At 36.7% G+C, this 26,403-nt stretch overlaps 3 protein-coding genes across 12 annotated transcripts; 2 read left to right on the forward strand and 1 right to left on the reverse strand.

Moving 5' to 3' along the window:
• Positions 1–494: 494 nt before the first annotated feature.
• Positions 495–9,314, forward strand: si:ch73-112l6.1 (uncharacterized). Of its 5 annotated transcripts, none has more exons than XM_058759249.1 (10): positions 495–754; positions 2,517–2,578; positions 2,657–3,117; positions 3,191–3,506; positions 4,298–5,063; positions 5,144–5,326; positions 5,468–5,814; positions 6,180–6,430; positions 6,534–6,734; positions 6,816–9,314. In XM_058759249.1, exons 2-10 carry the CDS (start codon positions 2,534–2,536, stop codon positions 7,219–7,221), a joined length of 2,976 nt encoding a protein of 991 aa, XP_058615232.1. In that variant the 5' UTR covers positions 495–754; positions 2,517–2,533; the 3' UTR covers positions 7,222–9,314. The 5 variants fall into 5 exon arrangements, with proteins under 5 accessions (XP_058615232.1, XP_058615233.1, XP_058615228.1 ...); XM_058759250.1 differs by having other exon boundaries at positions 2,522–2,578; XM_058759245.1 differs by having other exon boundaries at positions 2,517–3,117.
• Positions 9,315–10,518: 1,204 nt separating this feature from the next.
• On the forward strand, positions 10,519–19,512 carry skp2 (S-phase kinase-associated protein 2, E3 ubiquitin protein ligase). 2 transcript variants are annotated; one of them, XM_058758104.1, is made up of 12 exons: positions 10,519–10,636; positions 11,840–11,897; positions 14,049–14,312; positions 15,075–15,310; positions 16,041–16,155; positions 16,250–16,393; positions 16,498–16,632; positions 17,105–17,203; positions 17,730–17,857; positions 17,935–17,986; positions 18,077–18,184; positions 18,292–19,512. In XM_058758104.1, exons 3-12 carry the CDS (start codon positions 14,299–14,301, stop codon positions 18,491–18,493), a joined length of 1,233 nt encoding a protein of 410 aa, XP_058614087.1. In that variant the 5' UTR covers positions 10,519–10,636; positions 11,840–11,897; positions 14,049–14,298; the 3' UTR covers positions 18,494–19,512. The 2 variants fall into 2 exon arrangements, with proteins under 2 accessions (XP_058614087.1, XP_058614086.1); XM_058758103.1 differs by having other exon boundaries at positions 14,062–14,312.
• A 143-nt stretch (positions 19,513–19,655) lies between these two features.
• Positions 19,656–25,985, reverse strand: nadk2 (NAD kinase 2, mitochondrial). 5 transcript variants are annotated; one of them, XM_058758102.1, is made up of 13 exons: positions 25,904–25,985; positions 24,995–25,138; positions 23,961–24,049; positions 23,792–23,880; positions 23,588–23,669; positions 23,429–23,512; positions 22,756–22,892; positions 21,340–21,427; positions 21,059–21,202; positions 20,912–20,967; positions 20,734–20,787; positions 20,177–20,300; positions 19,656–19,944 (listed from the first exon to the last, which is right to left on the reverse strand). In XM_058758102.1, exons 1-13 carry the CDS (start codon positions 25,913–25,915, stop codon positions 19,809–19,811), a joined length of 1,239 nt encoding a protein of 412 aa, XP_058614085.1. In that variant the 5' UTR covers positions 25,916–25,985; the 3' UTR covers positions 19,656–19,808. The 5 variants fall into 5 exon arrangements, with proteins under 5 accessions (XP_058614085.1, XP_058614082.1, XP_058614083.1 ...); XM_058758099.1 differs by having other exon boundaries at positions 24,995–25,244; positions 25,732–25,957; XM_058758100.1 differs by having other exon boundaries at positions 24,995–25,244; positions 25,904–25,929.
• Positions 25,986–26,403: the final 418 nt, after the last annotated feature.

A 26,403-nucleotide genomic window follows, 5' to 3' on the forward strand; every position in this document is an offset into this window, starting at 1 on the left:
TCAAGTAAGCGTATATGTTTCAGAAATGTAGACTTCTACAAGTTAAATGTGTAATAAAAAAAGATGCTTGGAAAAAATTAGTGCTTTGATTCCGCGAAGGCAAAGCCAGTCCTGTCAAAGTCCCTTTCAAGGATGTCTATAATCTTTGGTCCTGAAGAGGGAGCCTTCTGCTTAAAAATGCGTTTCACCTGACAGAAGAACTAGAGGCCATTTAGCTTGAACAGAAGTGAATGGCCAGAAGCCATATATATAAACTATAGGCTATATATATAATATCTATATACTATATATCTAATTTACCTATATCCTAATCCTATATATATATATATATATGTGTGTGTGTGTGTGTGTGTGTGTGTATTATATATTATATAATATAGTATATGTAAATCATTTATATTGTCAAGGATCCAGAAATATTAAATCTAAGGCGCATGCTCAGTAAAGAGTAAACAAACAAGCGAAAATGGCGATTGGCTTTTTAAATGGAAGGCGGGACTTTCAGTCTCTATCAAAAATGCGATTAGCCCTTTTAGCTGCAGGGCGGGACTACACTGCGATTTTCACGAGAGGAAAATCTCCACCTTTTGTCATTTCTCTGCTTATAGTTTCGCGGCACTTGATGTCCAAAAGCACGACCGCTCGCGTGATACAAGAACTTGTCGGGACAGATGAACACAGTTGTTTGAGAAAACAAATGTACCAGTACTTGGGGTGAACTGTTTGCCTCGATTTTATTTTTGGCGTCCTCAAGGTAAGATTTGTCGATCAATATGAGCCGTTCCATGCGAGTTTGAAACACTACAGTATGGTGTGGCGATTTCATGAATTAATGCCAGGGGTTTCACCTACGGGTCCATAGTTTTGTCTTTTCACAATCATGGCTGATGGCTCATTTATGAATGAATGAGTTTGACGCGATTGTTTATTGGTTCTCCAGATTAGACAATATTCTGAGTTCGTGTCGTTTGTAAACGTTACTGTAACTGTATTGGTATTGTATTGTCATAGTGCTAGTAGTAGTGGTATTATGTAAGTCGTACGTACTTTTACATTTTACTAACAATAACTCATGTTGTAAATAGCTCTAACATATACTAAAACACAAAAGTATGTGGACACCCTCATGTCAGGTTTGGACAACCCAGTAATTACAGTAAAAAAAAATTAAATTAAAATTTTTTTTAAAAAAAGTGCTAAACCATACAATGACATTCCCGAGAATTCTATGCTTCCAACTTAGTTGCAGCAGGTTAGGGAGGGTCTTTTCTGTTCCTGCATGACAATGTCCTTGTGCACAAAGTGAGGCCCATATAGAAATTATTATTTACTGAGTTTGCTGTGAAAGAACTTGACAAAGCCAGACCTAAAGTCTGCTGAACACATTTGGAAAGAACTATAACTCCACCAAACAAAACCGAACCCCGTTGACTTTCATTTTGCACTCATAAAACCTTTTTCAAGACAAAATATTTTAGAATACCTAGGTGAGTAAATTATAAAATACATTTCATTTTTGGATGAAGTATCCCTTTAATGCTAAAAGCCACAGGGTTATTATCATTCTGGAACAGAAAAGGTCCCGCCTCAAAATAAATTTGGAAGCACACAATTCTCTAGAATATAATTACATTGTGTTGCATTAACATTTGCTTTCATTGGAACTACTGGTACAGCCAAACCTGTTAATGTTAAGGGATGTCCATGTACTTTTGGCCATTTAGTGTATGTGGACATCTCCAGCTCTGACTGCTCCAGTGATTTTTGTCATTGTTGTGTTTTTAACTTCCAGTATGTTGGAGCTTTCAGTAACACTCTATTTTACAGTGTCCTTGTTACACATTACACATACTTATTATAGTAATAACAGTAAATTATCCATAATTACAAGCAGCTAATCCTAAACCAAATTCTAATCCTAACAATAATTATAAAAGTACATGTTAATTAATATTACTTAGTACTTAAATGAGTAATTACACTGTAATAAGGCCATCTTAAAATAAATAATGTAACATAGAAGTTGTTGTATTGTTTTATTTTCATATATCAGCAATGTTATTTGCAGTACTACCACAAATAGAAAAAAAACCCCATGATGCCTTTTCTTTGGGTATCATCTTTTTTTCTAGTGATGCACCTGAACTTCAGTAACTGAAAATATGAAAAAAATAAATAAATAAATTGATTGTTGAACAAAACAATGACATTTAATTAGCACTACTCCAATGGCAGCATCTATTTCATGCATACCTTGGATAAACTACAAGTTATCACATGTCAGGAGTTCTACACACTTTACCGTGACAAAAAAAAATGATGCTAGGAGCAATATAGAAAAATTGCTTGTCTAAAATATTGAGAGGCAGTCTATTGTCGAAAAACTTCACTATAACTATATATTTTTGGCTAAATGGAAACATTAAGTTTGGTTTTCTATCAAAAAAATAAATAAAAAATCATATTGAAACATTACTAATGTTTCTATTTATTTTGATCCTGATCCTCCTGGACAGCCCAGCCCTCATCACAAATGGAAACACAAGCAGTCGAAAAGCTTCCTGATCCTCCTGAAGTAGTAAGTCAAATGATGCCATTTTGCAGAATGACAAAAACAGCTGCATGTTCACCTCATTTCTCTGGCTTTCTCCAACAGGTTTTACTTCCGGAAGGTTGGAAGCAGATGCTGCCAAAAGAGCAGCATCTCTGGGTCAGTAAGACCCTCTTCAGCAGAGATGCACATGGGAAGTTAAAGCTGACTGAACCTCTGCAGCTGTGGTGGTCACCTCCAGGACCCCAGTTGTTGTATTTGCAGCTTCCTCCTTTTCCTGACCCGTTCTTTCACAGCAGGCTGTTCCTATGGATGCCCTGCCGCATGTGGGCGTACAGGCTGCCGTGCACGAAGCCCAACTGCCGTCGTCTCGGCAATCATTTGAGGCCTTGCGGACTGTACAACACCGTCCGGAGGGTTTTGGACATGAGCGGGTGGTATTTCATGGTCACGGAGTACCTGGAGTGCTGTTCCTGCAGGAAAAAGGTGGCAGGCTGGTCGCAAGATATTCTGGATCAGTTGGATCCCATCCATCGTGAGAAATTCCCAGCAGTGTTGACTTACAGGTTAGCAGTGTCGTTTGACAGTCAAGATATTGTAACTATTAGTTTGATTTTGGGTTGCGTCTTGTGTTCAAAGGTTGTCTTGCGATAAGGAGCTTGTTAGACTGATGCGGAGCCAGACACCAGGGAAGAGTGCGATGTCGCTGTATCGGCACCTTTGTGTGCGGCACAAAGAGCAGTGGATGGCTCAGTCTGCAGAGTATCTCTCTGTACTGGACAAGTTTCAAGATCTCAGCGCTGTCACTGTCAGGCTGCCGCAGATGATGCCACTGCCTTCTCCATCGGTGCTGTTGACGGTACATGCAAAGGATGTACTGACACGGCTCGGAGAAATGAAGGCCAGAGTCACTTCCATCTACGGCTCCATCCTGAAAATGGTCTCCACCAAGAAGGTGAGCAGACACAACTACATTTTATGCATTTAAGTATTTGGATTAATACATGCATTACCATTCAAAAGTTAAAAATGTCTTTTATGCTCACGAAAATGTATACAACATCTGAAAGCTGAATAAGTAAGCTTTCCATTGATGTATGGTATAGGACAATATTTGGCCAAGATACAACTATTTCAAAATAGGTGCAAAAAAATAATAAAAAAATCGAAATATTGAGAAAATCACTTTTAAAATTGTCCAAATGAAGTTATTAGCAATGCATATTACTGATCAAAAATTAAGTTTTGATATCTTTACAGTAGGAAATTTACAAAATATCTTCATGGAACGTGATCTTTACTTAATATCCTAATGATTTTTTGGCATAAAAGAAAAATCAATAATTTTGACCCATACAGTGTATTGTTGGCTATTGCTACAAATATACCTGTGCTACTTATGACTGGCATTGTGGTACGGGGTCACATATAATTTCCTGTTTTTTGCATGTTGGTTTGACCACATAACTTGTTCAACAACGTAACTGTTAAAATAGCAGTTTTGTTAAAATACTGAACAAGATAATACAGTTTAATTATTTTAAATATAATAATTATTTCATTATTATATTGAAGCTTTTCTGTCTCACCAAAAATACTAAGATTAATTTTATTCCATAATAAAAGAGGTCTATTTGAATCATAATATTTATGAATTGAATTTTGAATGTATTTTTGAATAAATATATATAGTTTATATAAATCATCAAATTTTTTTTGCATTTACCATTTTTCATCCATCTTTAGGTCACTAAGAAACACGATTCAGCTGTGTGGTCCACAAACGTGGGGAATGAGAATGGGCAGGTCTTAATATGTGTCCTGACACAAACAGTGGACGAGGGCCTGCTTCCAATGTGCTCCGGCTTGATGGAACGTTACCGGCGAGCCGGAAAGCCTCCTCCACAAGTCCTCTATGTGGACCGGGACTGTTGTTCCACTACAGGCAAAAGCAAAGTGGGAGCCATGTTCCATGAGTGGGACCAGCTGGTCGTCAGACTGGACGCATGGCAGTTTATGATGCGGTTTACAGCAGGCGTCACTTTAGAAAGCCACCCACTGTACGGCCCCTTCATGGGACGGCTCTTCTCCTGTATCTTTGAGTGGGATGCTGAGGATTTAAAAAGACTACAAGAAGCCAAACAACTGGAGCTGCGACAAACTAAAGATGTCAAAGCATCCAACAATCCCACGGCTGAAGAGTTAGTACGGCACTGTCGCCACCAGACGCGTGAGTCTCAGGTGATCAAGCAGCTCATTCAACAGCTGTTAAAGGACTTCATGGGGGCTACAGACTTCATGGGCAACAAACTGTTGGACCAGGAGAGGATGGAGGAAATCTGGCAAGCCCAACAGTGCCATCTTTTATGCATTCAGGACCCTCCAGGAGTACAGCTTTACACAAAGATTGGAGAGGTGACCAGAGGAGGGCTCATTCTGCCCCTGTATCACTGTGCACGTGGCGTAGGATCCCTCGAATCATTCCATCAGCATCTGAACCGCTTCATTCCAGGTTTGTAAGACCCATAAATAATGAGTTATATTTGTAAAATTTGAAATGATTTTTTACCTACTCTTTTTCTCTTCTTTAAGGTACAAGTACAAATGACTTGCACTTCCATATTTACCTGCTAGAAGGAGTAGTGCAGTGGAACGAGGCCCGATCTGTTGCTGTTGATGAAGCCAGTCCACTGCAGCACTATGTAAACCGTCTAAGCCAGAAGTTTTTAGGCCATAAACTGGTTGAGGATCACAACAGCCCAGGAGAGTACACTGGTAATGCATTGCATGTCTTTCTTTTTTTTTGTTTTGATAAAAATTCTTCTTAACAATTAGTGTTTATTTAGATCGTGTTTTTTTTTTTTTTTTGCTTAAATACTTAACCAATGAATTTTTTATGACATACTGTTTGCACAGGTGAGCTCATAGGAGTGGAGTATCTCTATTCTGAAACCAACAGAGTGTTGGAGGTCGACTATCTTATGGATCCCGATGCTCCTGATGGGAGTGATGAGCATCTGGAGGGAGACCTGGAATATGAGGATTCGGACTTTGATGACCTCAAATCACCACAGTTCTTGGAGCTCAGCCTCAAACTACTTCAGCCCATACAATATCAGGCAGCGCTTCTGCAATCACCTTCCTCAGGCCTCTCAACATCGCAGCCGGATCCAATCGTGTCTTCCACATCTGGGCCAATAAAGGATGAGCCTACCACTGCAGACCAGTTCACGCCTCAGGGCATCTCACAGGAGGATGATAATGTAAGTGGTGTTCACTAAAAAAGGTTCTAATACTTTACAATAAGATTCCATTTGTTATTGTTGTTAACAAAAACGAACAAAGCATTTATTTTTGAATACATTCACAAATAATGCAATTATTAAAAAGTTGTATATTTAATATTAGTTAATGGACATGAACTAAAAATGAACATTTGTATTTTTATTAACTAACATTAACAAGGAATAATAAATACTGTAACAAATATATTGCTTACTGTTAGTTAATGCATTAATGTTAATTTAACAGGCCTTATTTTAAAATGTAACCAATTTTTCTGCCTTGTGTTTGTGTTTATATATTTATAAAGACATTTTTGTAATAGGAAATACTCTATTTTTCTCAGGAAAAGTGCGTGGGGCCTGATGGTGTTCCTGGGTATGACCATGTTATTAACCTGGCCAACAGTCTGGTTGAGCTTAGAAATCATGGATTTGTCACACAGCGAAAGGTGGAGGAGATTGTCGCCCTGTGGGATAAGCTGTCAGAGCATGACAAATGTGGTGTTGTCCACCTGGCCCGAGCCGAAGACAGACTGTGCTTAAACAACAGTCATAGCGATAACTTTGTGACTCCATGCATTGATGGTCTAAAAAGGTACGTGTGCCAGAAAATTACATAAATGTTCTTGTTTAATCTCTACTGAAATTCCTTAGAAATAACCTGTGTTCCCTTTTCCATGGAATTGCTACAATGTCAGCCGTCTTGTCACAGCCATTTGCCTCGCTCTCAGCCACATCCACCCTGCTGGTCAGACCATCGCTGGTTTCAGGGTCAACAGATGGGCTGCCGTCCTCCACGACTACAACATGATCAGGGACATCGTCCAGGACAGCGCTGCCATCTCGACCCGGACACAGATACAGCTGCTTGAGATAAACCAGCGGACACTGTGCCAGTGGTAATTGATTATTAATATGCAGCTGTATATTAATTATAATTACATAGATATTAAATACTGTATCATGTTTTCTGTACACAGGTACAATGCCAGGAAACAGAGGCAAGAACAGTTGGTTTTACACCAGTGCACTGACAACATGAAGGCATCTGAGCCTCTATTTCCTGTACAACACAATGTTCCAGAGCCCTTTCGACACGGACATGTAGGCGATGTAATTAAAGTAGTGATCGGGGGTCCCGAGCTCTTTCAAACAGACCCAGAACAAAGAGCTGCTGCCACCGGGCCCCCTAGTCCAAAGGTGCCTAGGACCACTGCTTGGCGACGGAGGAAGGCAGAGGAAGAGGCAGCCCAGCGGGGGTTACCCTTGAAGAGGCCTTGCGAACAGTATGTTTGTAAAAAGTGTGGCAAACCAAAGACAAAAGAATTCGGTCATAGCCAGTTCCTGGCGTTCACTTTTGTGCCAAAGCCTCTGGAAAGACTGTAGAGCAGTGGATGGAGGAGATGAGGAGGGCAAAGTGAGCTGATATGGACATTTTCTAGCAAAAAAAAAAAATATATATATATATAAATTTTTCTTTTTGTTTTTATTTGTAGTTTCCATTGTTTTTATATACTTTGTAAATACTTTGATAGTACTCTTTAGGTAATTATTTATAGTTTTTCACTTAATTTGTCTTTTGTGAAATGGCAATAAAGGCCTTTTTATTCTCATCACAGTGGACATTCATTTTTTTAAATGAACAGTTTTAACATTATTGAAGTTGGTTTTAATTTCATAATTTGCTATAATTGTGTGTACAATCATGAAAATAGCTTTTAACACTAACATTCACAGAAATTTTACACATACTTGTCTTAAATAATGTTTTGTGAACTGCATTAGGTGTTAACATGAGATTGCACTGGGAACACAGGACTCTCTCATGTGTTATATATATATATATATGATATCTCTACCTAGAGAGCATAGAACCTGGGAACACAGGAATGACTTCACAGCCAAAGTCAAACAACTTCACCTGCAAGGTTGCTGTATTAATGCGCCATGTATATCACTGGTAAACACCATGATCAATATAGCACTCTGCAGCCTTCATGGCCTGGAGAATTATTACATGTGCATGATTTTGTTACAGGGGACCTCGGTTTTGCCTAAACTATCAAGTAGTCGTTTCTTTGTCCTCTACATTATTGTTTATAAAACAGAAAGGTTCTGTTTGGTGCTTTAAAACTAAATGTACAATCATTGCAATTTTCAAACTTACCATATAATTGTATTTGGTACATTATTATTGTGTTATACTCTGCGACAAAACAATTTTGTGAAAAATTACCTCTCTAATCTTTTCATAGAAGGAGCTGGATCCATCATGTCAGAGGTTGTTTAACATCTTGCTGTTTCTTGATTTAAAATTACTAAATGTAATGTTGTTCAAAAGACCTTTAAGCCTCGTTATAGTTCTAAACGTTTCACAAGACTTTACAGCTTTGTTTCTTTGGCCTCCCTCAGCCAAGAAGCTGGGGGATCCTAGATTCGTCACCATGTTTCACATAATACACACAACATTTAATCTAAGGGGATAGTAGTTTTATAAGTTTCTCTTAATTTAAAAAGTAACTGTGACTTTCTCATTTCTTCATTCCCTCACATTCTCATTTACAGTAAGAAACCTTACACAATATGTACCTTTATGTATAGCTTATTGCGTCACCGTTCCACTATCGGCCGTTCCCCGTCACATGCTCGTTTACAGTAAGAAAACGTATTTGTATTGTTCTGTAACTGTTCGGTACTGCTGCAAAAAGACAAAAGGCAAATAAAACTCTGAGAAACATGTTTAACTGTGTTTTTCTGATATTAAGTGGAAAACGACCTGGTCAAATCCTTACAAATTTTGTATTTTGAAGTTAAAGAGGTGCATTTCAAAATACTTCACAAAATTTACCCATGTAAAGCAGCTCTGTCTAAATTCATGGACATTGACAACACTTGCAGTTTCTGTAACACGCATGAGGAAGACTTGTCATTTGTTTTATAATTGTGATTTGTCGCTTAGATTTTGGTCTGATGTGTGCCTTTCTGTTTCTGCAAAAGAATGTTAATTATATGCCATCTTTAAAAGACGTTATTTGTACTCATTCACACAAAAGTAAAATGATTCAGTATGTCGTTAACTTTTACATTTTGCAAGGTAAATATTATATTCATGAACAGAAATTTGCGAAATGCACACCAAAATGTAATTTGAAGAAGTCTCCAACGCAAATTAATAACAAAAAGAATGACATTGTTGGATTACATGGAGAAATTTTTTCTGGTATAGCTCCCCCCCTGCAATCTTTGAATAGGAAGAAATCTATTCAATGAATCTCTGAAAAAGGAAGAAAATTTGAACTATAGTTGTTTCTATGTTTTTTAAATTTATTTTATTCCTTTTTTTTTTTTAAATGTTTTATTTTGTTTTTCCTATGTGGTTATTTGTTTATTTTATTTATTTTTCTCCTCTGAAACACTGTTCTACAGTTTAAGATTGCGGTTATATTTTTGTAATGTTCAATCATTCTTCAATAAAAAGAAGAAAAACACAAACACAGAATGCACTTTTGTGTTGACAAAGATGCGATGCGGGAAGTGGAATAGGAAAAACATGCAAGATGATGGGATTGAACTTTTAACTTGAGAGAAGAAAAAGAGGGAGAGAGGGCAGAGCCCCAAAAAGAGAGCTTATTGTTGCCTATAATACATTAGATTAATTAAATTACTATTAGTACTGCTAGATGTTAGAACTAATGTTAAGCATTAGGAACACAGATGTTAAAGTATGGGATTTTCAGAATAATCAAATATCTAAATTAATAATCGATATTTGTGATCAGTTTTTAATTAAGAATATTGCCTAAACGTAATGATCACTTGAAATTGGAGTCAGATTGAACACGGAGCTAGACTAAAATTGAAACTAAATCCTGATAAATTCAGAAGCGCAAGTAAAAGATGCATTAAACCTTCGACCAGGCCGATGGATTCCGTTTTTTGGGCTTGCTGGTGGATCCTTACATATTTGGGGCCCTATCATACACCCGGCGCAAGTGTTTTTGCTAGTTTCAGCCAGACGCAGTTCTCATTTTCCTGTCCTGCGCCGCGTTGTTTAAATAGCAAATGCATTTGCGCCCATTTATGCGCCCATGCTGGTCTAAAAAAGAGTTTTGTTCAGGCTCATTGTTGGCGCGTTGCTATTTTGAGGAACTGAAAATAGACTGTGCCATAGACCAACTTAAACCCGGTCTAAAGTCAATGGTGCAATTATTATTATTTTTTGTTATTTTAAGAGAAAATGCCTCTATGCCAAATATTAGAAATTAAAGGATTACAGTGTAAAAGAATATTATTGTGTAGGCTACATAAATCTAAAATTTCATAATGGATAGTCATTGCGTGTATCAGAATTAGCCTATTTGCTCGCGCATGAGCAGATCCGTTTGCTCTCTGGAGATGTGTTCAAGGGAATGGGAGATGAGACTCTGGTTTATTGCACGTTATGCCCAAAAAACACACCCATTACTCATTAAGAGAATAGGGACAACCCTTTTAGACCACGCGCCGGGAGTGTTTTTCCCGTCGTTATACTAGCAAAAGTGGATTCGGAAACGCCCTAAGTTCATCTGCGCCGTGCGTTTTAGACCATGCGCTTAGAGGTCGTTAAAATAGGGCCCTTGATGTTTTGTACTGTGTCTAGTGCAAAAAGCCTGCAGTACGCAGGTCCGCCGCTGGATGGCAGCATTGCACTGGCAGTCTCGCGCTAGAGCGGCTCACACAGTAGAGTTTACACATTCAACGCGAATTTAAAGAAGTTATAGTAACGTTACCAGAGACGGCTTTTCTGAGCAAAACAAATGTTGTAAGTATTCACAGTGATTGCATTTATCATCCTGATGTTTCTTTAGACGATTTAATGTACCATATTTACTCTGAGAGTTGTTAATGTGTTAGCATCGGTAATGATAACTGAATCTTCGTTATCCAAATTTGCGTCGTTTTCTTTGGCCGTTTGTACCTGAAAACGCAGAGCGAAAACTAGAATTAAAACACGTATTTTAATTTAAAACTAAATTGCCACTAAAATCTGGCGTTACTGAATAAATGGTATCGTATGTTGCTTCATAATTGATCGCTCTTTTTCTGTCAGGTAAATTAATCTACCTTTCTGTCTTTGAGTAGGCTAACGTTAGTGTGTGCGTCACATAACGTTATCAGATTGTAAACAAGAATCACATCTTAAAAGTCAGTTTAAAAAAAGAAAAGAAAAATGTATTAAACTATGCTATAGATTTGCTCGACTGTAGTGCCAACTCGTTGATGTGTATTGATAAACTCAAGGACTTAAATATGCAAATTCGACTGGATGCCATATTATTTATTTATCTAACCGTCACATTACACATTCTTGTCCATTTGTCTGCATTAGTATTGTCTTTGAAAAGAAAACAAAAACATACAGGACCTAATAAAAAGTGTAAGTTTGATATTTCTGAGACTTCATTCATTTGAAATTACCACTGTTTTCGCTGCTTTTTGTTATTGGATTGATTATAGTATTTATAAACAATTATTTCTAATTTTAATATATAATTTTGTTTAAAAGTAACATAATAACCATCATTCTTACGTTTATGTTATATATGGCAAATTAAGAAGAGTCAAAGGTATGTTTCTTTGGACCAAATATTTACACCAAAGCAGCTCAAATCATAATTTGTACCCTACAAAAAGGAAAATAGGAAGGACAACAGGGAAGGAGAGGGAATGCGCTTCCATGCATATCAAACACCGAAAGACCAATAGAACATTCTTGGCATTATCATAATTCTAAGATCTTAAAATAATGCAATCAAGGTTTTTAAAGTATATCACCACCTGAGATTAGATTAACAAAATCTCAGTCACACTCTTAAGGACATTGTTATATTCATATAATCATTTTGTAGTGTCTCTATGACCATGCATACAGAGTTGGTTATTTTTTGTTACATTTTTTTTTAGGAAACAGACAGAGAATTGTCTGCGTCTATGAACTGTAATTTCTTTCAAATTCTTCTTTTAGGTCACGTTACTGGTTCTGCTGTTGGTGCAGATGTGTGGACTCAGCCTCACTTGCTCATGTACATGTCCACGGCATTTCAGCTTTATCTTGGGGGATGGTCTGGTGCAGTAGAACAAAGCCTTTGCAGATGTCACATGAAAACTTGCAAAGCCACAGGTTTCTAGGCCACAAACTACAGGTGCTGGTCATATAATTAGAATATCATCAAAAAGTTGATTGATTTCACTAATTCCATTCAAAAAGTGAAACTTGTATATTATATTCATTCATTACACACAGACTGATATATTTCAAATGTTTATTTCTTTTAATTTTAATGATTATAACTGACAACTAAGGAAAATTAGAATATTGTGAAAAGGTTCAATATTGAAGACACCTGGTGCCACACTCTAATCAGCTAATTAACTCAAAACACCTGCAAAGGCCTTTAAATGGTCTCTCAGTCTAGTTCTGTAGGCTACACAATCATGGGGAAGACTGCTGACTTGACAATTGTCCAAAAGATGACCGTTGACACGTTGCACAAGGAGGGCAAGACACAAAAGGTCATTGCAAAAGAGGCTGGCTGTTCACAGAGCTCTGTGTCCAAGCACATTAATAGAGAGGCGAAGGGAAGGAAAATATGTGGTAGAAAAAAGTGTACAAGCAATAGGGATAACCGCACCCTGGAGAGGATTGTGAAACAAAACCCATTCAAAAATGTGGGGGAGATTCACAAAGAGTGGACTGCAGCTGGAGTCAGTGCTTCCACTACGCACAGATGTATGCAAGACATGGGTTTCAGCTGTCGCCTTCCTTGTGTCAAGCCACTCTTGAACAGACAGCGTCAGAAGCGTCTCGCCTGGGCTAAAGACAAAAAGGACTGGACTGCTGCTGAGTGGTCCAAAGTTATGTTTTCTGATGAAAGTAAATTTTGCATTTCCTTTGGAAATCAGGTTCCCAGAGTCTGGAGGCAGAGAGGAGAGGCACACAATCCACGTTGCTTGAGGTCCAGTGTAAAGTTTCCACAGTCAGTGATGGTTTGGGGTGCCATGTCATCTGCTGGTGTTGGTCCACTGTGTTTTCTGAGGTCCAAGGTCAACGCAGCCGTATACCAGGAAGTTTTAGAGCACTTCATGCTTCCTGCTGCTGACCAACTTTATGGAGATGCAGATTTCATTTTCCAACAGGACTTGGCACCTGCACACCGTGCCAAAGCAACCAGTATCTGCTTTAAGGACCATGGTATCCCTGTTCTTAATTGGCCAGCAAACTCGCCTGACCTTAACCCCATAGAAAATCTATGGGGTATTGTGAAGAGGAAGATGCGATATGCCAGACCCAACAATGCAGAAGAGCTGAAGGCCACTATCAGAGCAACCTGGGCTCTCATAACACCTGAGCAGTGCCACAGACTGATCGACTCCATGCCACGCCGCATTGCTGCAGTAATTCAGGCAAAAGGAGCCCCAACTAAGTATTGAGTGCTGTACATGCTCATACTTTTCATGTTCATACTTTTCAGTTGGCCAAGATTTCTAAAAATCCTTTCTTTGTATTGGTCTTAAGTAATATTCTAATTTTCTGAGATACTGAATTTGGGATTTTCCTTAGTTGTCAGTTATAATCATCAAAATTAAAAGAAATAAACATTTGAAATATATCAGTCTGTGTGTAATGAATGAATATAATATACAAGTTTCACTTTTTGAATGGAATTAGTGAAATAAGTCAACTTTTTGATGATATTCTAATTATATGACCAGCACCTGTATAAGGATTACACTACTGTGGTAAACTGCATGGATAATACATTTACACATCTCTATTTCTCTAAGTTGGTAACAAGTTAGTATATAAGGACTATCATTTTGGCAATTTAGTTACCCACTTCTTAGCACCCTACATAAAAAAGACAATCATGTTTGAGGCATGATTGTATTTTATCTGTTGTAAAATATGAATGTCTTTCAAAGTAATGTAAACCATTATTTTACTCATAAATTGCCCAAAATAAATAAATAAAATGCCAGAGGAAATGCATTTCTTGACAAATGCTAATTCTCTTCCAGATTTGGACTACAAATAGCTTTTGTAGAAAAGCTTTTGTTTAAGCTTGCATGGATTGCATGGTTTACATTTTCTTAAAATTATAATCTTTTTTGAATTTTACGTTTGTGATGAAAATAATTTAATTTTTGCCTGTCTTGTCATGAATGTCTCCAAGTTTGGATGTGTAGAGTCGTATGGTATGGTGTCCTCCACAGTAGAGGGCGGTAAGTCGATACCCCTCCATCACGCTCTGTCAGGAATACGTCACTACCGGCGACCTGCATTGTAGCCAATGGCATCGCGGCAGGACAGCGGTCCAGAGGCAGGTTTAAATGCGCCGCCAGCCTGCGAGCTGCACAGGAGAAGCCTTGCTGCGTTGGAAAGTTTGCAGAAGTGAATAATTCTAATAACGTAGCAAAGTCAGGATGTCGAACGAAAGGTAAGTATTATTTGTATTTTACATTGCACATATTTTCTTTAAATTTTGTTACGTAAGTGTGTTTTTGTGTAAGTTAACATTACTACATTTGGATTCTCCCTCCACTTTGGTGTGTTTAGTAAGTTTTATAACTTGTTGGTGTGTTTAAAAAACAAAAACAAAAAAACACTGTACACAATAATAAACTTTTTTTGTTAAAACATGACTTTAGATCGGTTGTGCAAAGATCTGCAGCACAAATTTTTAAAAATGCGTTTAGTCGAATGTGGCTGTTGGCGCGCGCTATCGTGTTGTGAAGCGCGAGGACGTTTTTTTCTCTAATCGTTTATTTATGTAAGCAAATCTAAATTTTGCAAGTTCTTTAAATCTTTTGAATGGATTCATTGGTTAATATATCGTTTTGATTTTCGAAAATACACGTTATTATAGAGGCTATTTTTGGTGTAGACATAACTCGCGACAAATGGCGGGCATCACAGAACTTGTGAAGTGAGCTCGCAGTTTACACTATACAAGCTATCAAAAACCCTTATAATTGCGTTGATGTGTTATTAGCCATTGCATATTGTGTTGTGAGAAGTTATGTTATTTCTCTTTAAAACTGTTGTATGTTGAACTTACGTAATGAGGACTGTTTATCCTTCGGTTTGGGAGATCGCAGTCGTTAGTTTCTGCTGTTATACCTTTATATATCCTTATAACAACACAAAATGGTGGTATTGCTGGTGTCTAAATGTTTTCCTTGTTTTTATGTAACGTTAGACCGTTTAAAGAACTGAGTGAGAATTTGGAGGGATCCCTGTGCAGGCCTCAGAAGAGTAAATGGAAAAGGCGGCCCTCCTGCAGTGGGGGTCTAGACACAGAAAACACACCAAACGAGCTCATCCAGCAGTGGTCACCCCCGCACAAAAAGATCCTGACTTCTGCTAAAGGGAAAGAAAATGAGGAAAACACATTTGTTCTTGCCAGACGTCCCAGGAAAAGAAGAGAATCATCAGGTTTGTGACTGAGAAGTTGAACCATATAAAGCCTACTGTGTTTTTTTTTTTTTTTGATGCATGCTTTTCTTATCCGCACATAATTATTCAGAAATATCATTTTTAAAAAGACAATATGATACATCAGGCTTTTGGGGACTGTTTATTTCTACATCTCTCACTTATGTTGTTTTGCATTTATGTTTTGCCTCCACAATAAAAACTACAGAGCTTTTGTCATAAACCAAGTGTTTAAATATCTTACTAAGACACATTATTGGATGATATAAATGTTGTCACACTATATTTATGTTAATAGTCTGTTGAAAAATCTCATTGTTTTACATAACCGACTTACTTTTTTAGCACCAAATTACATAAATTTAGTTTATTTAGAGCCTCTGAATATAATTCAAGTCTGAGATCCATATTTTAACTCTATTATACTACATGAGCCATAAAAGCCTAATGTATCAAATAGTGTGTAACAAAATACACACATTTTTAAAACACGTTTTCTTTTACCTTTTTCTATTAATATTTTAATAAAAATAATAGAGCTGTAAAGGTAAATGGCACATAGTTGCATGAACAAACAACTTAGCAATACCTTGTAAACTCCCATTTTGGGGTCCACTTACTGTTTCTTCACAAAATTAAGTTGAATTTTATTATTGTAATTACTTATGAGATGTACATGGACTTGTATGGGCAGAATAGAGCCTAATTTGTTAACTTGTTCCTCCCTCAGCTGGCTTGTGTTGGGACAGTCTGCCTGATGAGCTGTTGCTGGGAATCCTGTCTCATCTCTCACTGCAAGATCTCCTCCGGACGTCACGGGTCTGCAAGCGCTGGCATCGTTTAGGGTGAGCTCTTCATACACTATTACAAAGTTGGAGTTTGGAAGACCACTGATCACCTGCGATGGAAATAATAAAGGGCAAAACTCTGCATTTGCAGGTTTGATGAGTCTCTGTGGCAAAGTGTGGACCTGGTGGGAAAGGCTCAGTTAGATGCAGAGCTTGGGCAGATCCTCTCAGCTGGAACCTTGAGGTTGCGCTGTCCACACACCTGCATCAGTCAACCCAGTTTTAAAAGTGCACAGTGAGTAATTTGTGTTTTCACAGTGCCACAGTAAAGTCATATTGTGTAAGTGCTGCTGTTGTTACGGTCTTTCTTTTGTAAATGTAGTGCATTTTGAATTACAGGAAACTTCGTATCCAGCATCTGGATTTATCAAACTGCACAGTGGAGATGTCTGTTCTTGAAGACGTCCTGTCTCGCTGCAAACATCTACAGAATCTTAGTCTCGAAGGATTGGTGCTCTCTGATAGCATTATTCAGTAAGTGATTGTCAAAAACAGATTTCACACTACAACATAACTAGATTTTTTTTTTTTTTAATTAAGTGGCACACATTGACCAATCCAAAAGGGGTTTTATTAACAACGAATCAAACAGCATTTTGTTTTTTTGTTCAAAGATATGAAGAAAACTATTCTTGCTGTTGCCAATTTTCCTGTGCTCTGTCAATCTAACAAGTAGATCTTACCAGATTGTCTTCCAAGCTGTCATGTTTCGATTTATGTATTTTATGTAGAAATGACACACTTTATATAGAAATGTGTGTATGTATGTGTGTGTATGTATATATATATATATATATATATTTATATTTATATTTTTATTGTCATTAGCCACTGGTAACAATCAGACTCCTTCAGAATGTAAAGCTGCAAATTTAATTGTATATCTTTTTTGCAAATTTAAATATGAAAATATGAAGACCTTAACCTGTGTTTTGCTCTCTTGCAGTTCTCTGGATCAAAATACTGAAATTGTCCGACTGAATTTGTGTGGCTGTTCTGGCTTCTCTCCTGAATCTCTGGCTGAGATGCTAAAATCTTGCACTCGGTAAGAAACTTTGTATACCAAAAAAGTAATAATAATTGTGGTCTTGAGAAAAATGTTTCCACAGAAATACGCAACGGTGAGTGTTTACAACAATGATAAGCAATGTTTCTTGATCACCAAATCAGCATATTAGAATGATTTCTGAAGGATCATGTGACACTGAAGGCTGCTGAAAATTCAGATTTGCCATTATAAGAATAAATTACTTTATAAAATGTTCAAGTATAATTCAGTTCTTTTTAATTGTAATAAAATTTCAGTTTTACTGTTTTTCTTTCATTTTTTGCTGCATTTGATCAAATAAGCGCAGCCTTGATAGGTATTCAAGACTTTCAAAAACACAATCTTACCAGCTTTTAAATGTTGGTGTACATCCAAAGACAACTCGTTTCTTAATTATTATGCTTGATGATAATGTATTCATCTTCAGAAATGTCAGAACAAGTTGTTTTTGCTGTCTTTATATGAATTATATGAGTCATATTATGCCATCTTTTAAAGCCCATAATTTTCTTTCTTTCCCCAGAATTGAAGAAATGAATGTGTCATGGTGTGACTTCAATAATCTCCATGTTCAAGCTATTGCTAATGACATTCCCTCCAGCATCACTCAACTGAACATAAGTGGTTACAGACAAAACCTCACCATGGAAGGTAAGGAAAGCAAGGAGTTCAGATTTATGTAAATGCATTTGTAACCATTTCATGCACCAACAATTTATTCTTTTCAGATGTGAAAGCTATAGTAAATAGATGTCCAAACCTCACAAATCTAGATTTGAGGTAAGTTCCAAACTGAGGAAGTTGTAGGTCAGATGCCTAATAGCAAACAGCAGGAGGTTCACATTTAGTCATGTGTTTTTATCATTCCAGTGATAGCGTGCTTGTGACAACAGACAGTTTCCCAGTCCTGCAGCAACTTTCCTCCTTGAGACATCTGGCACTGAGCCGCTGTTATCAGATCCACCCAGCTTCACTCATGTAAGAGAGTGGTTGAATTCAGAAAGAAAAGACAAACGTGAACACTTTTGGTCTGTATTTAGTGTCTGCTTACAAACCCTAAATATTCTTTCTCTTTTTCTCTACAGTGACTTTGAAAAGTTTCTCAATTTGCAGACCCTGGAGGTCTTCGGGCTCATACAGGACAGCTACCTGCCCATTCTTTGTAAAGGTCTACCGCACATACAGATCAACACACAGCCTTTCTCCACTGTGGCACGTCCCACCTCGGCATCAAGAAAGGATCGCACACTTTGGGGAATGCACTGCCGTCTTGTGTACAAACATTGATGTTTTTAATTCAAGATGATTACAAGGGTAAACCAAATTGTAAAATAGCTTTTATAAGAGTCAGTTGTGCCCAATTTGAGTTATTTGTGATTTTAAAAATGTCTTAAACATCACTGGTAAGTCCTCGTTTTATATTGTAAAAGTTTCAATTTTGTGAAGATGACAATTGTGTTGAGGTCCTGACAATCTTGAATTGAGTGGTGTTCTTGTTACGTTGCCGCAAAGGTCACAAAATAAGAGATGAAGAGTGGACAGGCTGGTTAGTGGTATATTTTAACTTTAAATATTTCGTACCAATAGCTAATTTTGAAAATGGTGAGTTTAACTGAATGGTTGTTACTTCAGGTGAAATCTAGAATAATAATGCTAGGTTCTGTTTGTCACTCAAGATGTTTTCCTGCCATGATCAAGTACATTTCCAGGTTTATTATAGGATTATCAAAGTTTAGTAATAAGACAATGGTTTTGTACTTATTTTATACTGTTCCCAAATCATTTTGCCATACAGAAGCATTAAACCTGGTGCTTTTAGTGCAAAGAAACTAATGTGAATCTCTTCCACTTTTCTGTCCAGTTTTAATATTGGAAAACTTGAATTTTGTACAACTTCGGTTGTCACTATACATGTATTTTAATGAATTGTTTACGTTGGCTGAACTGTAAATAAATGTATTGCGTTTTATTTAAAGTCATCCCCATGTGAATTTTTCATTTTCTGTACATTACATTGTGATGTTTGTCACAAAATGCTACTCTCCAAATAAATTTAAACGTTACAAAAAAGAATGCAGATATTTTAAAGCACCAAGGATCCTGAAAATGCTTTTCCAAATGTATGGCATGTTTTAAACCAGTGCTTGCATCCAAACTTTTGCCCTATTGTGTACTTCTAAAATATCAAGTATTTGTCAGGTTGCAGTTTCAGAAATGTTTGATCTCTACATTTACAAAATACTTCTGTGCATGTTTGGCACAACGGTATTCAAAAAAAGTTTGAGTACTACATGTGCTTAAACATGAATCTGAAACCCATTTCTAGAACATTATACACCAAACAGATGTGACCATATAATGCTGGTATATCTGGGAGAAAGTGTTTTAATGTTACTTCTGAAGGCTGCAACCAAGAGGGTCATTTAAATAAGTACAGACTACAGCAGTGTGAAATCCTGATATATATATATCATTTATATGAGTATAAATGAACATTTCATCTGCAAACCTTGTCATCCCTTAAAACTCAGTGCTTAAAGAACCTGCTTTAAAGACCATTATTCAGTCCTCAATAAATAAAAAGTTTGATGTATCAAAGGATTTAATCAAGAATGACAGTTCGCAACAGGTCCTCCTCATTTAAGCTGATTGTAGCAATGGCACCATCATTAAACTCGAAGGATGTCCCACCATCCACCACCATGCAGGCATCCCAACACCTCGAGCGGACACAAACCCTACCGAAAACAACAAGAGCATGAGCACTGCCGGTTTTCACAGCATTTTCATCAGTTTTCAGCTTGCAGCCTTTGGCCAAAATCATGGAGAAATAGTTACTGCATTTGATATTAGGAACTAACAGCATTTATGATTAAACATGTTTTTATAAACCATGATTAATATTATACCATTATTACTTATCTAATCATTTACCAAGACAGTTGTGAGAAGATGGAAAATAAAACTCACTTTTTGGCAAAACCTCTTTGTTGGCTACTGGAAAATACTCTGTTGACTATCGGCTCTCTTATACTGAAGAAAAGTTTGTCCTCCTCTGGGCTGAAGATCAGCGACTCGTTGTATGTTTCAGTGACTGAACACAAAATAGGGACCGATTATTTAATGTGCAGAATTAAAACAATGAAAAGTCATTTTAAAATACAAACATAGTAAGAGACCACTTATTTAAAATGCTGAATATTCATTTTATAAATTTTAACGGAATTACAACAATGACAAAGTCATTTTAAAATACAAATGATATATTTCAGCCACTGAACATAAAATAGGAGCCAATTATTTAAATTGCAGATCAAAATTTAAATAATTGAAAAAATTGACATTTTAAAATACAAATGATAAATTTCAGTCACTCAACACAAATATAGGAAACAGTTATTTAAATTGCAGAATATGAATTGTATAAATGAACAGAATTGTAAAAAAAAAAAAAAAATCATTTTAAAATACAAATGACCCTATTATTTATACTTGTACGAAGAATTTTTTTTTTTTTTTTAACTCACCACTCTCAATGAACTCCCGATTTAGAGGAACATCCAAACCTGTTTTTAATTTACCTAAGATACAGAAAAGATGAAGATCATGTTTGTAGCAGCTGACGATTATAAACTGTTCTATCATAGAACATAAGTAATGCAGAACATATTTAACATATATAACTTTTGTTTTTGTGTTTCTAACCTATTCTGAGGACATCCTCCACTGCCTGCTCGACGAGCTTATTAATATTGTAGGACCTGGACAAAGGAACAAAAATGATTTGGTAATCTCTTGACTTTTTTATGAGGTGTTGTAAGACCACTTGAGTAAAACAGCGCTCAGACTCACCAGGCTTTAGATCCAGTTCCAGTGCAAATGCTAAGCCCTGAGCTCTTCTGCTTCTCCCACGGCCCGTCATCGATGGAGATTTCGTAGTATGAAGCCCTATGAAGCGAGAGGGTAAGATGGGGTTTGAAGGATTTATACTTCAACCTGTGGCAAACAGAAATCCACAAGTAAGGGGAGATGGGGGGGGGTGCATGGAGTGAAGGAGGACAAGTGGTTGAGGAAATGTTCGTGGGGTGCGACTGGTTCAACAACGTCACAGAATGGTGGGCAGGGGCATATACCTGGAGGACAGGGACTCCCCGATGAAGATCTCATTGAGCCCTCGGACAGGCAGTAGGTGAGGCCTTTCAGAACTGTCGTGTGTCGTACCTGTCACAAAAATATGATAGCGTTGTTATCTTTCTGTAGAACACAGAATACTCAAACATGTTCAGAGTAAAATGTTCTTACAAAGTAATCAAAGCTGGGTGCAGTGTTACTGCCCTTAAAGGAACAGTTCACCTCAAAATTGAACATTTTGTCATCATTTCCTCACCCTCATGTAATTTCAAATCTGTATAAGTTTCTTTCTAATTATGTTGAACATAAAAGAAGATATTTTGAAGAATGCTGGTAATCAAACAGTTGATGGACCCCATTGATTTCCATAGTATTTCTTTCACTACTATTGAAGTCAATAGGGACCAAAATCTGTTTGGTTTTGAAAATTCTTTAAAATATCTTCTTTTGTGTTCAACATAAGAAAGAAACTTATACTGGTTTGGAATGACATGAGGGTGAAGAAATGATGACAATTTTCATTTCTGAGGTGAACTATCCCTTTAACATAAAACTAAACAGAAGTGAAAACGTGCTTGTTAACAAATAAACAAATAACCTAACCAGGAAAATGACTCCAGAATGTAAAATAAGTTAACATTTGTAAAACTTTTGATACATGCTATTTTATAAAACTATTATGAAACGATGCAGGTGCACTAAACATGAAAATGCCAGTAGATTTATATTTAAAAAAAACACCAAAAATGAAAGAAATAAAAATGAAAATTCAATATAACTATAATAATTCTGATTATATACACACACACACACACACACACACATATACATACACATATATATACACATATATATATATATATATATATATATATATATATATATATATATATATATATATACACTCTCTCTCTCTATATATATATATATATATATATATATATATATATATATATATATATATATATATATATATATATATATATATATATATATATATATATATATATATATATATATATATATATATATAGTTTTTATACATTTTTCAGTCTGTTAATTTAATTTTAATTTCCACAAAATAAAAGCCCATGTCCACCAACACTAATACAGTAATGAAAATAAGCACAGCATATTTAATTATATATATTTTTATATTTAATATTTAATTATAATATTTTATAATATTTTTTATTTCTATTATATTTTATGCAATTTAGCATGTTTCCATCAAAAAATTATAAAAAAACAAAACAAACATTCTCATTATTGTAATACAGTAATAAAATGAATCTTTTCTCCTTTTTTTTTGCTGTGAAACATGACCTAGAAATTCTTCGAGATTATTTGTGAGATTCAAAAGAGCAGCAGAGAGTGGTGTTATATTGAGATTGCAATGTATACAACATGATTCGTACTGCTCTGAGTGTCTGTGGTGATGCGGTGCGCCTTGCTGTGCTGCTCGAGGCTCAGCTGCAGCTCATGCAGGTCCACTGGAGTCGGGTTGATCCCGGTGCCCTCCAAGTACATCCGGATGCGCTGACGCCACTGCCACCTAGCGAAGATAGTTACTTTTTTTTTTTAAAAGAGAAAGGAAAGACATAGAGTGGTACATCATAGAACATTAACATAAACATTTAATCATTTTATATAGTTGGTTGGGGTGGATTTTATTTGTATGCAATGTACTAATCATCACAATTAATAGATTTAATTCAATTATATTCAACTATAATTTTAGTGGACAAATTTCTGTCTTGACACAAACACAAAAAAAGTCCCTAGCCTTGAATGCGGCTTAATGGAGGATTTGGCTTTCTGAGCTGCCAAGCACCTCCCCACAAGAGGAAAACCAATCCTTGTCCCATAAGAAACAGTAACATTAGCTTTCCAGTGAGGTACACAGTCTATATCAAACTTGTTTTTAATAAGAATTGCTCACTTGAACTAGAACTTCTTTACAAGAGGGCAAAGTACTTTTGCTAAGTGCTTCTGCAAGAGGTGTGGAAGAAAACAACTGACTGCAAATTGAATTACACAGCAAATTGGATTACTGCAGACCGTAAGCAACAGTAAACAAGAGGTACCCACCTGAACTCACCCTTCCTGAGTTTCTGTAAGGCCTCAGAAAAGGCATGTGTATAGTGCACAGGTAAACACAGGTGACCCTCTGACCTACAAAAACACAGCTACATTATATATTTATAAAACAAACAAGAAATGTCAACTCATTATAGGATAGTTTATTACCTTTCTGGGTCTGTATTGACCCCCAATACAGGTTTATTCTTATCATACACTTTACTGGCAACTAGTAGCATGGTGCCATCACCTATGACATAAACAAAGCTGTTAGAATTTGACAAAAGAGAAAAGCAGCACATGAAATTTCTCATGTGTCAGCTGGTGTACAGTTAAAACGATCAAACATAAAAAGCAAATCCTGAGTTTTACCTCCAGCAGAGATGATGGCATCAGCCCATCGTACTGTGTCCTCATCATACTCGCCTCTTTTGACAATGCGCACCTCAATCCCTTCTTTCCTACAAAGATGAAAGAAGCATGGTTTTGAAAATTGTTAGACAAATACTGTCAGAGTTTCCATTTCTGATTATCATCTTACTGTAGGCTGTCCACAATCTGTCCAACATTGAAGGTGTGTATATTGTGTCTCTCCAGAAGCCCATTGTAACTGGATCCTTTCAAGGCAAGCTGTGATGACAAGTAGAAGACAGATTACATACCATAAACAGTGCATTGCTTCTTAAAAACAAACACTGACACATTGTGTATAATGGGGTGTTAGTTGGATTTGGACTCTGTACAATTTTACTGCAGGCATTGTTGGTGGCCTTTTAAATACTTCAGCCCATTTTGCTTGCTGCTGAATTGAACTGACAATAGCACCAGTAGAGAATGAAGGTAAAATATTAACTGACTTTGTTCTTTTATTGAGAAATATACATTTTTCTATAAAACAGAGTCAGTCATTATGGTAAAACAGTAGTGAAGTCAAAAGTATTAGATAAAATGATAGACATCCAAATACAGATATAAGTATTTTTTATGAACATAGATAGAGGGAGGGGTGAAGCAAGAGAGAGCATAATTCTTCCCAATTATGGAAATTTGTACACAATTTATAAACATAATCACACCACACAGAATAGAATGCAATGGTCAGGATTCACAAAGTAAAATTCCTATTCATTTTCTCCATATGGGTATTAATTTTCAAGATAACTTGCAAACTTATAATGACAGATCTACTGTGAGCTAAGAGGTTGTTAACCGATGGTACTGAAGCCATCAGCCTGCATTATTTCAACTTCTTATTTTAAAAAAATCAGTGGAATTTGGGAGAAATACATTACCCATAATTCTGCAAATAAATTTCCACCATTCTGAGAAACGCAACAAGCAAAATTGTACCAAAATAAATAAATCTTTAGTGGTTGTCCACTCCCATGGAGCATAACAAATGAGTAATCTAAAAATAAAGTCAAAAGTCTGTGGTTAACATCACCTTAAGAGACTTTACGTCTATTTTAATACAGCACCCGCCTTAAAAGCACAACAAGATAAACCGGTAACTTATATCTGATCAATGCGCAGAGATTAACAGATGTATTCACCTCTTCACAAGGATCTGCTTACCAGCTGTTTGAGATCCTCCTCCGACAGTCCCGCATAGCGATATCTCTGCTGCTCGAATTCATATCGTGTGGTTTTAGTCACAACAGCCACCTTCGCCGGTTTGAAGCCACGTTCAGCTTGCGAAGCAACTTTACACACGGCGGTCTGATGAAAACACAGACGACTACAATAGCTCCCAGTGAAACCCGCCACTAGTGGATTTCCATAGGAAAGGGATTTTCTTAAAGCTCGGGATAGCATTCTACTACCGCTAAATAATATTGGAAAAATGACCAGAAACCAAAAGAATGAATTACACCATGAAAACTTTCAGTCATTAAGGGCTTGAATCGTGTCCTGTTCAGATAGACAGACAGAACCACCAGTCAAAACAACTAAAGTTACCACAAGCAATTCATTAAAATGGCTTAGCGGGCTTCAAAATGCTGCACGAGCTTGGCAAAGAAAATAAAAGCAATGTAAACTCTACTAAACACACAAGACTGATTTATATATATGGGGTCGTAAGGTGTTAATGTAGTTAATGGAACCAGAAGCATTCAGTGACTGACAGGTCACCTGCTAACAATGGCAAAGCACCTAATCTTACTTTCTAAACCTATGACTAGAGCAGCTAAGGCTGTGATCTGACTAGCAGGTTATCACCTGCTGGCTGCGTAGTGTTGGAAGCACAGGTCACATTTGCTAGCTGATTACAGCTGTCAGTTTTAGCATGTCAAACTGGCCACCAACTCTACCTCTCCGAGCGCGGTGACCGATCACATCCCCGTCTATCTGCCTTCAGACATCTGATCGACGGAGAGCGCGAGACTAAGCGATCTACGGAAACCTGACGTTTAGCGTCTGCCTTAATACAAAACTTCAAATCACAAACTTGAGGCTAATAAAAACATCAGATCCCACACTCACACATGCCGCCATCTTTAAAGCACGTAGCGCTGACTCGGTGGGCGTGGCTTTTAGTGTGCTAGTGTGCCCATTCTGTACTTGCTCCCAGTGTGGAGTTTAGATATCTATCTATCTCAGCCTTTTACACGTTTACCCCGAGGCTTCTAGAATCAGATAACCATTTTACGGCAATACACCGTGCATTTAATAAAGTAATTCCAATAATTAAACTCATGATATTGTTGGCTTTTCCATAGTTGTTGACACTATAATTGTTTTTTTTTGTATTGATTTAAAAAAATGCTTCATGACATGTAACATAAATTCTTCAAACTCTATACTCTATTTATTATAGCAGTGTTATAATTTATGCTGAACTCTAAGTTGTGTAACGTACCCCAGCTCTTTTCATACAACAGGCCTATAATTGTGTTTATTGTTCAAGCTAAAAAAAATAAAAAAGTGTAATTGCTGATGAATTAGGTGGGGATTGTGTGTTATGAACTGTAGCCTATCTTGTA

This window comes from Onychostoma macrolepis, chromosome 21 (genome assembly GCF_012432095.1).
Source record: "Onychostoma macrolepis isolate SWU-2019 chromosome 21, ASM1243209v1, whole genome shotgun sequence".
Taxonomy (NCBI): Eukaryota; Metazoa; Chordata; class Actinopteri; order Cypriniformes; family Cyprinidae; genus Onychostoma; species Onychostoma macrolepis.